Source organism: Molothrus aeneus, chromosome 7 (assembly GCF_037042795.1).
Source record: "Molothrus aeneus isolate 106 chromosome 7, BPBGC_Maene_1.0, whole genome shotgun sequence".
Taxonomy (NCBI): domain Eukaryota; kingdom Metazoa; phylum Chordata; class Aves; order Passeriformes; family Icteridae; genus Molothrus; species Molothrus aeneus.
Genome location: NC_089652.1, coordinates 27,545,530 through 27,559,160, shown reverse-complemented (window position 1 = coordinate 27,559,160; position 13,631 = coordinate 27,545,530). Strand labels below are relative to the sequence as shown.

At 39.9% G+C, this 13,631-nt stretch overlaps 1 protein-coding gene across 1 annotated transcript; it reads right to left on the bottom strand.

Moving 5' to 3' along the window:
- Positions 1-400: 400 nt before the first annotated feature.
- On the bottom strand, positions 401-13,394 carry EAF2 (ELL associated factor 2). The gene is made up of 6 exons (XM_066553414.1): positions 13,224-13,394; positions 10,850-10,944; positions 10,036-10,172; positions 9,113-9,258; positions 5,585-5,851; positions 401-1,246 (listed from the first exon to the last, which is right to left on the bottom strand). Exons 1-6 carry the CDS (start codon positions 13,324-13,326, stop codon positions 1,200-1,202), a joined length of 795 nt encoding a protein of 264 aa, XP_066409511.1. The 5' UTR covers positions 13,327-13,394; the 3' UTR covers positions 401-1,199.
- Between the last annotated feature and the right edge of the window lie 237 nt (positions 13,395-13,631).

Below are 13,631 nucleotides of genomic sequence, written 5' to 3'. Positions count from 1 at the left end.
TTGTCAGAACTCACCCTACAGACATTTGCTACTGTTACAAAACTCTTAAGTGGTAAATTACAGGATGAAATTTGGAGTCTGATCTTCAGTTCTTCAGGTCTTCAAGTATCATTTCAAATGTGGAAAAAGACCTTTTCTTATCTAATATGGTATTACTTCCCACTGGCATTTGGATGTAATCTGTAATAAACATTCAGTTGCATCACCGTAAACTTTTGGCAAGCTCTTACTAACGGTCACCTCAGTGTAACAAAAGCAACAAACATTTCAGTCTTGTAGACAGGATAGAGAGTCCTTATTAGCTACTATTTCACTGCTTTATTTTTTTGCTTGACCCCTTCACTGGCATGACTACTTTAGGTAGAAAATTGAATTCTTAACCAGGAAAAACAGAATCTGATGCATGAAAATGATAAACATTTGCTTTATTAAATTACTTTTATACTTCTACAAAGAAATTTTCTGATTTCCATTACAGAATTAAATGAAGGAAATTCATTGCTGTCTCTGCAGTTACCTAAATTTAGATACAAAAAGGTTGTAAAAAGACTGCCCTATTCAAGTTACATAAAACAGGCAGAGAACAGAAAGTTCCCTTAGGAATCTTGAGGCTCAGAAATATATAAAGTCCCATTATATAATGAAATTAAGAATTCAGCAATGTGTTGAACAATTGTAAACTGTAACTGCACTAGTGGACCACATTATTCAGCAGTTTCCTTAAAGGTATGAACAGTGAACTGTACAAAAAGTGTAGCTGACACAGCAGACCTCATTTAGTTGTTCTCCCTTTCTCCTCCTCCAAGTCAAAGTTGTGAGATCAGCATTTAAATGATAGGAAGGAAACTTGCCTCCATAAATATCAGAAATTTCTCCATTCCATAGCTATTTATATAAAGTAACTAGCTGTTACAAATCAGTTTCAAGTAAAACAGGTGGCTGAGGCAAATATAATCAAAATCAGATCATACACAATTTTACTGTAAATACAGTAATTTGAAAGATAAACACATAACCATAGCACTGACAGGATATCAATGCTGCTGTATTATAGACATGATGTGTCAGTAGAAAATTAGGATGTCTATTATCAAAATTGAGGACATTCATTCCAGTCTCTGGTAATCTAATCTTAGTGCAAAACAGATGCTAAGACATATTTAGCAAAAAAGGTGATACGTTTAAGGCCAAAAAGTTGTTCAGTCATCACTATCACTTCCAGATTCACTCAGCTGCAAGTCATTTCCTAGAAGAAAAAGAGTCAACGTATTAGTCATTTTCAAGGAAATAATTTTCTTCATTCATGATACTCCCTTTCCCAATTATGGTTTACAAAAGCTAATAGCAAACAGGTAAGGGGGGGCTGGACTAGAGGATCTTTCAAGTCTCTTTTAACCCAAACTATTTTATGATAAAAGAATAAGTGGGTGTAGAACCAAACTCACAGTAACGTAACCTTAGAGAGATCATTTTTCTACAATTTTAAAATCTTGGCAAGGAAGCCATTAGCATATTTGCACAAGGGCATTTATTTAACATCACCAGATCACAAAAGACAACACCTAGCTATCTCTGCCACCCACATTTTCATGCTTCACAAGTGGAAAAACTGCTGGCGAATGCAGTTTCATGAAAAACAAGTTGTTGGGTTTTTTTGGAAACATCTGAATGCTACTCAGCTGTGCTTGAAAACAAAGTGGTGTCTCAGTCAAGAAGAGCAGCTCTTTGACATACCACTTAAAGATGTATCAGTGACCTACTATTTCAAACTGGTTTTGGAACAAGTGAGCAAACAAAACATCAAAGAAATTTAAAAAGCACTTTAATTTGGTGGCTCTCTCTATATATTTCAAAATGAGGAAGTAAAAAGGCTACACTGTGCTTGCTGTGGATGTCCATAAGCTCAGGGGTGTGAGGAAGGAATCTTCCCAGGATGACATAGCTAACAAAAATACAGCAGCATGCTCTACACAATCTACATCACATCTAGCAACTTCCCACACGTTTTTAGGTGTCTGTTCCAACTGGTATGTTTTTACCCACACCTCCCTTGCCAAACAACCATTACAAAAGAAAAAATCATCTCAGGCTGTGCAGAAATGGCCTAAAAATAAAACAAAAATCACTGAAACTGAGAAAACTGAGTCAATACTCTATTCTTACATGAAAACCCCACAAGACTCAGATTGGATCTTTTACTGTCAGGCATATAATCTCTGCCAGAACACTGGAGTCTTTAACATGGCTGCATTTAGCCTTGCTTTGTTTTCCACTGTGTCATCAATAAAGCTTAGAAAGTGGTACATGCTTCTCTGCAACAACAAACACTTTATATAAGAAAAGAATAGTGAAAATGGTTGTTTCCAAAAATCTTTAAAGACATTTTTTTCTTTCCAATCCTCTATATAAAAAAAATTACAGCCATATTATTTTAAGATAAATTTTAAAAGCACTTTAGAAAAAACAAAATCAAGTTATTTGCCAATAATTATTCAGAACAATATAATACCCTAAAAACCTTTCAAGACAGAGAATGGTATTGGTAAATTTAACTCATGTATTTATCACTCAAAGGAGAATTAGAGTGAATTCTTAGAAATCCCAGCCCTGTTATGCACTAGCTACTTTATGGGAGGACAGGGAGTGTGAACAAGAAGATAACCTTCCAAATGGTGTTTCTGCAGCCTTCAAAAGTTATTTCAACACAGTTAATAGAAATTACACAAACCCTGTAACACCAGCCAAAAATACCAGTGCTTGTGAAAACCAGCAGATGGGAAAAGCAAGAACTCCAAGTTCCAGAGTCAGAATTAATATGTTAGGATTTACTTCAGGCTAAGCTTTCTGCCTCATTTTTGCAATCCTATCTCAAAAAAACACCTTCAGAGAGAGGGCAAAATAGCACAATCTAGAGCTGATGGCTTTCAGATGGATTTGGTGCCAAGACAGAAAGCTCATTTAATGAGGACCCTGAAGAAACATCTAGACTATTGTACTTATGAGGCAGAAATGAAGCGAGGGAAAATTGCTGAATTGTTTTCATGGTGTCAGCTGCTTATTAACAATATGAATTGGGGAAATAGATTGCACTGCAAATTATATTTCTTATGTTTTTAAATCAGTGAATGTAATATATTCAACTGAATTCTTGCTAGTTATAGGGGACAGGGAAACTCAGGAGTGATCACTGTCTCACAAATCTTAGTGGTCACACCAAAACCAAACTAATACAAGGGAAAATTATTATTTGTCAAAGTAAACCAGCTATGTTTGTACCAAGCATCAAAAGAAGTAAAGTTGTGCTGAATACTAAGTACCTAACACAAGGCCACAGAACAGCCCATCTATGCTGGGTTTTCTTTGGAAAGTTACTTTGTTTAACATAACCCTTGTTTAAACAGAAAGTAGACATAAAGCAACATATGAGCAAATATTCATGAAGAACAGATTCATTAGTGTTACCATTTACAGACTTTGTTACAAGGCAAGTTGTGAGCCTATATAATCAGCTTCTCAAGGTAGAAAGGGAAGAAGCAGTATTTTGGGGGTGAGGGGCAGTCTTGAGCCCCAGATTCTTGAAGAGGTAGTTATGTATCTGACAGAAGTATTTACTTGCCATGCTCCAGACACCACCTCCTCCATTTTCCAAGTTCTACAAAATCTCAGCTGTATAATTTCTACATGCAAGATAAAACTCTGCTGTCTAAGCTTCCCCCAACCTTCTCCCTGCACAAAGAGAGTCAAAGAAAAACTTCACTAATTACCTGGTATGGCCCTGATTCTACAGAGGTGCACAAAACTAGTCACAGACATAAGCACACACCTCAAAGCAAGATTAGACAAGCAAGCAGCTTGTGCTGACATTTGTTGATTCAGTATTTTATTTTTGCAAAACCTTATTTGAGATGGAAGAAATGACTGTACAAAATCTGACTGAGAATTCTTGCCATTCAAAGTTGAACAATGTGCTATCCATTTAGTTTCTCCAGGTTTCACTCTCCTGCCAAATTCCCTCAGCACAGAGCTAGAGAAGAGCAATTTTGGAAGTAGCTGGTTTGATCTTTAACTAGTGGAGGTGTCTTGTGAATGTTAACTGCACTAGAAGTTGGGGATGGAATTGTTTTAAGCAGTATCTGTAACCATAATAGAAGTAAATGGCAGTAAACTCAAGAGCTGGGCAAGCTCAGAGGCCTAAGGTTCTACCTGTCAACATGGTTCTCAAGCAACATCAAGCCAACTTCCCCTGAAACAGTCATGATGTTGTCATGGTTTAAGCAGCATTTTCTCCCTATGCTGGTGGAGTTGGCACCTGTACTTGTATTTCCCACTGGAAGCTTTCCCACCTGAGATTCTGTCACTGGGGATAAAGCTTAATCAAATTTTCATAACAGTTCTATTAAAGTGTGGAGAATGGGAAATTGCATTTGTCAGTAAGGGTTGAAATAAGTGGCACTCTAATGTTACACAAATTGTAAACATGAAGACATTGTTCTCTGCAGTGACAGCAAAATGAAAGCAGCATTTTGTTCTCTGCACACAAAGTCACAGGACTTTTCACTCTGATCTTATCTGTTCATGCAGTACATAATGAAATATCAATGCAGGTTATTTAAGTATTTAAATACTAGCTAATAAAAAAGAGAAAAAAGAAAAAGAACTGTCATTCATGTTATTCACTAAGAGCTGAAATAAAAGTAGATCTGCCAGAGTCTAAAATTTCAGTATAACAAGTTTACATATAAATGATAAACCATAAGGATCTTGGGCTGCAAACCAGGGTTGATGGAAATCTCTTCAAACCAAGATCTGGCAGCTAAGCAGCTAATTAAAAATGTAACCATTCTGGAAGAGTTATCACAGCTGAATACTCACTTCTATGTCTGAGTACTCCTGTTATTTAGGCAGTGAACTTAAGTTTCTCTACCTAATGGGATTTTATTTTTCATGTGAGAAAAGCAAGAAATTTTCCTTTTCTTGAATACATTGAGCATGCAGTTCCAGGCTGTGCAGCAATTCCTATTGAACATCACAGCTACTCTTCAAATTACTCTTTTTAGTTGCCTGAATGTGTGGAATAAGATAATATCACCTGAAAGCAAATCACCTCCTTCCAAAACTGCAAAGGACAGTTTTGCCTGTTGACCAGTGGAACACTGCCATGAATAATTGTAACTGACACAGCTAAGAATACACCATCATTTCTGTAACTCAGAGTATTGCAACCATAGTATCCTTCCCATAATTCTATCCCAAAAATGAAAAGTATATGTTTAGGGAGTGCCCTGTTAGTTCAAGAATTTTCAATACAAAATTACTGTTCTCCAGTCCCAATGTATAGAGCTGGGAGGAAGTCAGAACAACTTAGGAAATATTTTCAACTGCTTCAGCTTTAATTTAATATCTCTGAGAACCACGAACCTTCTAGCCCAGTGTCTAATTCAGCCTGCTGCTGAACAATCAAACCCTAGCATCACTTCCCACAGTTTTAATTATAACAGAGACATACTTAAAAACAATATGGTTTCCTTTCAGAATCTTGATGTCTGGAATTGTGCACTAAGAAAAGAACAGCCTTTGTACTTACGTAGTGTATTCATCATATGACCACTGCTCTCTTGGGATCTGTTATGACTGGCATCTTTGTCAGGAACAGCCTGTTGTGGCATGGCAGACCCAGTAGGCTGAGGCTGCAAGTACGGCATCGACATCGGAAGAGAGGGCTTCATTTCCTCATCTTCAGAATCACTAGAACTATTTTCACTACTTGATGAAGAGGATGAAGAACTTTTAGAGTCAGATGAACTGTCAGAGCTACTCAGCTGGTCCATGATACTGGCTTCTGCTTTTAGCTCTGTAAACAATAGGATTTGTTTCTCAGTTTACATTCATCATAATTGAAATATAAGGAAGAGGGGGAAAAGGAAAAAAAAAAATCAACAGACATCAGGTACACACTACAGCAACTTAAAAAAAACCCCAGACCAAACCCACCAAAGATCTCCAGAACAAAGAAAAGGGCACAAATGGTATCCAGCCTGTCATGTGGTTTTCTATCCTCATAGCTTGAGCACTTTCTCCCTTTCAAGCCAAGTGTTAGAACAAGGGTGACTGTGAACACCAAATGCTTAAACCCACATTCCATGGGGTAATGCAGCCCACATAGCCTTTAATTTCTGCAACTAGAAGAAAATGTTCTGTGTTTTCCTTAGCACCCCAAATATGGCTTTCACTGACTAAAAACTGCAGTTACAATCCACAGATCAGTCACTGCAAGATGTCTGCAGTTGCACCCAAAATGCCTGCCAGCAATTCAGCATTGCAATCAATACATTTGTTTGGACCATGTGACATTTTGCTCAAAATCAAGTTAAGCATGAAGAATAGCCAAAAGAGCCACCCAAAGTTTATATTAGGAAGATTTCTCCAAATCCTTGTTTCATTATAGATTTGGAGGTGCAAACAATGCTGCACGGTATGTATTTGTGACATAAGTCCAACACACAGAGGAAGTTAATCTTTGCTGAAGAGTGCACATAATAATTGTACAAAACACGAGTGCTGAGAGAGGTCTGAAACAGAACAGTGGTGGGGAGAAGACTTGAGGAGTCATACAGGGTGCAGAACTTCATCACTATAGAAGATTGTAACTGCCTAAACATTTGTTAAGATGGTCTTACAAGCTCTTAGAATACTTCAGGAAGAGCTTTGATATAGCAGACACAATAAAGCAAGTAGGAGAGTAGCTCATCTCTCTTCAAATTTACCCAATACAGAACAGGTTGAAGGTGAAAGTCACCAAGATGCAAGTTGGTGTAAAGCTTAAGAGAAGAAGGCAGGAGGAATAAAATGATTAATCTTCAACACAAACTTCCATGAAACAGACTCTAAGTTATCAAAGGCCACTCTCAAGGAAAGGCCATCATTATCAAAGGCCTGTCTAAAAGAAAATGGTGTTCAGGAAAAATGGCACCTAAGAGTGCAGCTATGCCTGTAGGAACAAATTAACCCAGTGCTAGGAAAGAAAAGAAAGAAAATGAAAGACTGAACTACTCAAGCATAAGGAAAAAAAAGAAGGGGAGCAGAAAGAAAATAAAAATTGGAAGCATATAAGCATCTTTCTTTCACTAAGGACATGTATAAGAGAACATGATCCTCCACACATCTGGAGCTGTAAGACACCTAACTGAAGGACACCACTCAAATCCTAAGCATTCAATTCCACTTCCTCCTAAGCAATGTCTAATATAAGAAAAATTTTAAGTAACTGGCCAATACCAAAAGCTAAGAAATAAGATCTCTGCCTTGAATTTTGATGTAATTTAATCAGACAGAATTTAAATTAAGTAATTTTAACCAGTGAAGGAAGAGCAGTACATATACTAGAGGATAATGGCAGAATGAGCTGCCCCTCCACCCCAGAAAACAAAGTTAGTAACAAGTTCCAGGTAGTGTACTTAAGCAGGAATAGTCAGTTACACAACCATGGGATGAAGAATGATTAGCAGGCAACACTTCTGAAGAGGCTGAGAGTTACAGTGGATCCCTACACTGTTCTGCCACTCCATGCTGTGCGGAAATGACTTGATACTGTTTGGTCTTGTGATACTACAGGCATGATACTATTTGTTCTTTGTGTATAAAGATGAATAGTGCCTGTAAGGCAGCCTTCTTGCTCACATCAGCACTGCTAGAACTTCAGTAGATGTGTTTAGGGACTACACTTTAGGAAGTTTTTGGACTCATTGCAAGAAAGCTAAAGGAAATCGACAACAAATCAGGGATTTAGAAAGGAAACTTCTAAGAAAGACTGAACCAACTGGTGTAATTTTGCATAAAGAATGGGAAAGACAGCAGTTTGAGTCTGTGAGGGACTGCTCAAAAGCAGCACGGTAATCTGCTCTGTACTTGTATGATAAATATGAAAGTATTAAGAGGCTTGCTGTCAGACTATCTATACAAAACAACCCAAACAGTAAGCAGAGCAAAGCTCTGGAATGGCTTGCCAGCAAGTACAAGGATCTGTCATTGGAAGGTTCTAAGAACAGGTGAAAAGTTACATCAGAAATCTGACTTTAGGACAGAAGGATGGACTAGATGACTTGATAATATCTCTACCATCCTTTTAATGTTTTCAGCATTTTAAATGGTACTCAAAATTGGACTGGCACTACACAAGAGTTTGGTACATTGGCAGTCACTTTGGAGACTTCCAGTATTTGATAACACCACTCCCCCCAGAAGAACAGACCACCTAGAGAGGAATAATTTTATTTAATGAGCTCAAGTTTTCCTTCCTCTTTGGAACCTGAGATGAATTCTAGTACTGTTCTGCAATATAGATTGCTGGTCAGAGCTTAAAACCAAAATGGAAACAAAAACAATCTTCATAATGATACATCTAAAAAAAAATCTGTTTAAAGGAATTCAGAACAACTTAGGAAGCAGATGTCAGTTCCAGTCAATGAAACTGCCACCTGTCAGCATTTCTGTAGCAAGTAATTACCACCTGCCATCTTCCTTGTCCTCCCAAAGGAAATAAGGCCTTCTATTAAGTGAAATATGAGTGTCACACCAAACCAGAGTCTCTCAAGGAAACAGTACATAGCACTGCTCAAGGGTTGATTTATGCAAGTTTTTAGCTGTCTTTTTCATTGGAACCTCATCTTCCACAAGGCTCTATCTGGTAATTTAAGGTGTAGGTTGAGTTGTGAAGTACTGTACCATATTTGCTGAGTGCACAGAAAGAAAAAGGAGGAATGTCAAAATGGAAGTGACTTAGTTCCAGTATGACAATACAACCAAGGATATACTTGATTAAAGTAGCTGTGGAAGACAGAGTCAAGGAGACAGCAGTAGGACCCCTGGCATTATTAAACCTAATGGGTTACCTGTTTTTTTACTGTAGCAAGCTACAAATACTGCTTTTTAAACCCACTTGAGCCACAGTGGTCATTTCCATTTCAGAGTGAAGTTGCTCACATAATCAGCTTCTAGTGTGAAACTCAAATACCACAAAACAAAACAAAAACAACCTACACACCCCAAAACCTCTTAAAAACTAATGGCTTGTTAACAGCAAAATTTCTGAAATGTATGTGCCAGTGGAGCTTACCCCGTTCAATATCATCCATAGGAGAAGATGGAAAGGTTTTTTCCTTTGATGGAGAGCTTTTAACATTATTTGGAACCTTTGTTGCATTTCGCATTTGCTGCTGTTGCTGCTCAATGCGAGACTGGACTTTACTACTTCCTTCAGCTCTGTGTGTAAGAGGGAAAGATTTTAAATTGCTAGAAGGCAAGAGGCAAGGAAAAAGGCAAGAACACAGGGAATATGGTACCATGGATTTCTTTCTCATGCCTTTCTAAATAGCATCATTTGATTCTTAGGTAAGTTATTATACTGGTAAGTTATTATACTAATACACATAATACATTAATATATACTATTAATATTGTATATGTGTTTAAAATTATTTTTATACAGTGCTATTAACTTTATAATATTTTGTCAGTTGATTTGTTTTTATACCTTGCTACCCAGGATCATTTAATAATAATTCTGCTGGAAGTTACTTGTATGGACTCAGCAGCAAAAAAAAAAAAAAAAAAAATTCAAAAAACTTGGAATGAGAAAAACAAGCCATTACAATTACTGAGACCTGTCACAAAATTCTTTTTTTTTTTTTAATTTCCTCATTTACAAGCCAGAAGACAGTAGGCAAGCTACTAGCCAAACAGATCTTTTTTTCCTCCCTTTAAAACCACCAGAAAATAGTAACTATTTCTTTCAATACTATAACATGTTTTGGATAATAAAAAAATACATTTTGATTTCTTCTGCAGTCACAACTCAAAAGATGTGAAGTCAATTTGCTGAGAAAGCAGACTTTTCACTCCTCTGAGCAAGGCCAAGTACTTTCTAAAATTATGTTTTCCTAAAAATAGTGATATGTAGTTATATATCTCAATTTAGACTCATTAACATTGATTTTCAAAATGACTAAAGCAGAGTTGTCTCTCCTGTAAATCACCCACCTGGTTTTTTTCACAGTGATGTTGCTACTAAGTTTCTCTAGGCGACATTCTCCAGTGTCATGGTTGATAATTAAGATACATTCTTTAAGGTAAGGCTTCTTTGAGCCCTTGAACACAGTCACTGGTGGAGTTGAGCCCTATTAAATCAGAGGTCCAGTAAGTGTTACTCCTGTAGTCATTTTTCATAGGAACAGCAATCCTTCAGTGGTGACAAGTTCACTACAAGCGATCATTTCTAGCCATTAAAAATGTTACTGGTTAATTCAAATTAGATTCACAGTTGCCATGTCAAAAAGCAGCTGGTGTCTGACTGGAATGGGGTTTTACTCACTTAGCTTAGTTTGAAACTCATTAAATACTTATTTCCCAATATTTCCTTATTTCTCTCTAGGACTCATCTCACCAAAAGGGGTTTCAGTTCTCATATCAGCAGAGCAGTAAAGCATGGCAGGTAGTAAATTTTCCCTTTCCAGTCTTTCCTGCTTTAGAGCTGCACTAGAGCAATAAATACCAAGGGGAAGCTTGCACTGCCAACATACACATGAAGCTTTTCTGTGTACGCAACACTTCTGGGTCATCCTACAGCATATTTCCAGTGCAGCAAATACACTTAAAGTTACAGTGCAGCTGTTTAACCTTTGGGTCTTTTGTAATCTTACAGTCTTAGAGCAGTTGTTTTTCTACTCTAAAAATCACTCAGGCAGCTCTGAAACAGCACTAAAACTTTATACCCTTCCATAGTCAGGGTATATACTTAGGACAACAAAATAAATAATTCTTTTAAGCCTGCCACTCTTCAGCCACATCAACTCACCTCAATATTTGGCAGTGTTATTGTCACCTGTTCACCTTTGCCAACTTCAAGGTCTCCTTCACAGGACATATCAATAGATGCAGGCTTAAAGTCATCTAAATATAAAAACAAACTAGATTATTTACAGGCTTTTCAGGAATCTTATAAATGCAGGCACCACTTAATTGCAGTTGGAGGCTATTAAGTAAAAGCCTTTGTTGCTAGTGTATCATCTAGCATTCCCCTGAGCAGATCATTCCATAAGTTAATAGAATTCAAAGTCAAGATGCTTTTCTCAGGATCCATTATAAATGTTTAAATCTTTCAGTTAAAATTGGAAAAACACCTTTAGGTTTTAATGGATAAGAAAGCCAAACAAGTTATGTTGTATTTCAAAAGGTACACTCTCATGTAATTATTTTCAGAAGTACCAATAAACAGTTCCTGAAAATGCTGATCCCAAACATGAGAGATATAGACAAGTAACAGAAAATGCAAAGAACAACATCAACCCCCAATATGCATTTCTCTTTCTGTTTCTAACTTTACTGTAACAAGCACGTCAGAACCTGACAAAAACTTGGTGTTTCAGTTTAGTTATTTCTGTTGAAAGTGAAATTCCTTCCCAATTTAACATTGATTTACATTTTCGGGGTTTTTTTTCAGCATCTAAAGGACTCGTTAAAATAAGTTTTGAGCAAAAGAGGGTATTGATTTCTGATCCTTTTCAAAACTCTGAGACATTGCAAATGAGCATATGTTCAGGCATCAGCATGGCAGCTCTGTCACATACCATTACCTAAAAAGCATTATTTCCACCACAAATAAATTGGGGAAGGCTACAGCCAAAACTCTGCCTGTGCCAGTGTAGGGAGACAGGATAGCATCAAGAGGTTCTTGAAGGCCTGTGATAACATATGTGGGGTTGAGCCCGCGGCTCAGGTACAGCAGGATGCCGGTGCCCTGCCTCGCACGCCGGAGGAGGCGCGGAGGGGACCCATCGGCCGGCACACGCTCCTCGCCTCGCTGCCAGCCCCATCTCACACTCCGCTGGTCACTGACGGCGGCATTCCTGCAGCTGGGGAGCTTCCCAGTTCCCTAACTCGGCCTGCAGCCACGGGCCAGGCGCACAGACCGCAGCTGGAAGCACGGCTCCAGCCAGCACACCAACCGGGCAGGAAAACCAGGCTGCAGGAGCTGCTGGGCAGGGCCGCGCAGGAGGAGGCTCGCAGCTCAGACACCGGTGACAGCCCCTGCTAACCTTGTTTGGGCAAACCCCTGAACGCCGTCCTGCAGGAACAAGCATACAACAGTTCCAAAGTTTCTCATCAAATCAGAGAATATTTGCTTTTACATATGGCCACTGAGCTGAAAATTAAGATATTGATACTGCCAATCTTAACTTCTAACTAACAGCTGTTGTCCCTTTTGCTCAACTGTTTAAAAAAGGTGTTGGAGGATATTTTTTCTGCTTGTGCATTTGATAGAACTGATGAACGTGCCAGTTTCTATGTCTCATTTGTTGGAAAGGAAGAGAGATTTCAAAACAGATTTCAGAATAAATCATCACATTAGAAGAGTCAGCATGAAACTCTAAGGGTAGGAGGTACCAGACAGGGTTGTTAGTCCTCTTTAAAATTAGGGTAAATATCAAACTGCAGCATTTGTTTAAATCCATCTATAGCTTTTTTCCCCCTCTCCTCCGTTTCTACAGTTGGAGACAATCTAAATGCCATTCCCTTTGCTCACAGAGAGCACATTACCCATCCTGCACACCGGACAGTCTCCAGAGAACATACGTTCTCTGAATCTTGGGGATTTCATTCTATAAATAACCAGACAACAAAACCAGAAGCTGCAGTCCTAAATTACCAAGGACTATAATCCTGGGAGCATTTGTTTCCTAGCTACCCTCAGAATCTTTGAGCACACACCTCTCTAGATAGTAATTATGTACTCAGGGAGGGCGTACTGGCTCCGTGATTACCACCGCCTGCCTTTAACCTTTGGTTGCTGAATTACACGGAACTTCTAAAAACTGAGCGCAAGCAAAGAAGACAGAGCCACAGGTTCAGCTTAGCTCGGTTTCCAGCAGAACCGCAGGGAGACGCTATGGAAAAGGCATAAAAAGGGAAGTTAGTGCCCAGCGGACAGCGAGGGGCAGCTCTAGGATACAATGGCCGTACGTGCTCCCAGCACCGACTGAAACCTGCACGGCTCCCGAAATCCCGGACCAGCACCCCACGGCACTCAGCGCCAGAATCCCGGGACAGAGGCAGCCGCCGAGAGCGGCCGCAGCCACCCCCGCCCTCCAGGGGACTGCGGGCACCGGGGGCCGCCGAACCCCTCCCCGACCCCCGCAACCCCCGAGAGCTGCCCCAACCCCAGCACTCACAGCGGACGGTGTGGAAGGCGCAGCGCGGCTGCTTCTCGAAGCTCTCCCCCAGCTTTAGCACCCGCGCCTTGGGGTCGTAGAGCGACGGGACCGCTCCGTTCATCGCGGCAGCGCCTCACACCATGGCGGGCCCCGGGGCCGCCACCGCCGCCCGCACCGAGCATCCCTCACGCCGCCCGGGCCGGCGGGACCCGCCCACGCGGGCTCCGATAGGCCGGGAGGGGCAGAGCCCCGCCTGCCCCGGGCCGGATTGGTCAGCGGGCGCGTCCCCATGTAGATTTCCGCCAATGGGGTGGCGGAGGCGCCAGTCCGCACGCGGATATGCAAATACACCCTCCTCCCGCAGGGGAGAGCGCTGGTTGGCGGAGAGAGGCCGCGACCACACAGCTGTGAGGGGAGGGAGGCGTG

Coding starts and splice junctions, on each gene's coding strand:
- EAF2 (XM_066553414.1), bottom strand. CDS start 13,326: ATGAACGGAGCGGTCCCGTCGCTCTACGACCCCAAGGCGCGGGTGCTA. Junction 10,173..10,849: donor TAACACTGCCAAATATTGAG/GTGAGTTGATGT, acceptor CTGATTTAATAG/GGCTCAACTCCACCAGTGAC. Junction 1,247..5,584: donor TCATATGATGAATACACTAC/GTAAGTACAAAG, acceptor TTTTTCTTCTAG/GAAATGACTTGCAGCTGAGT.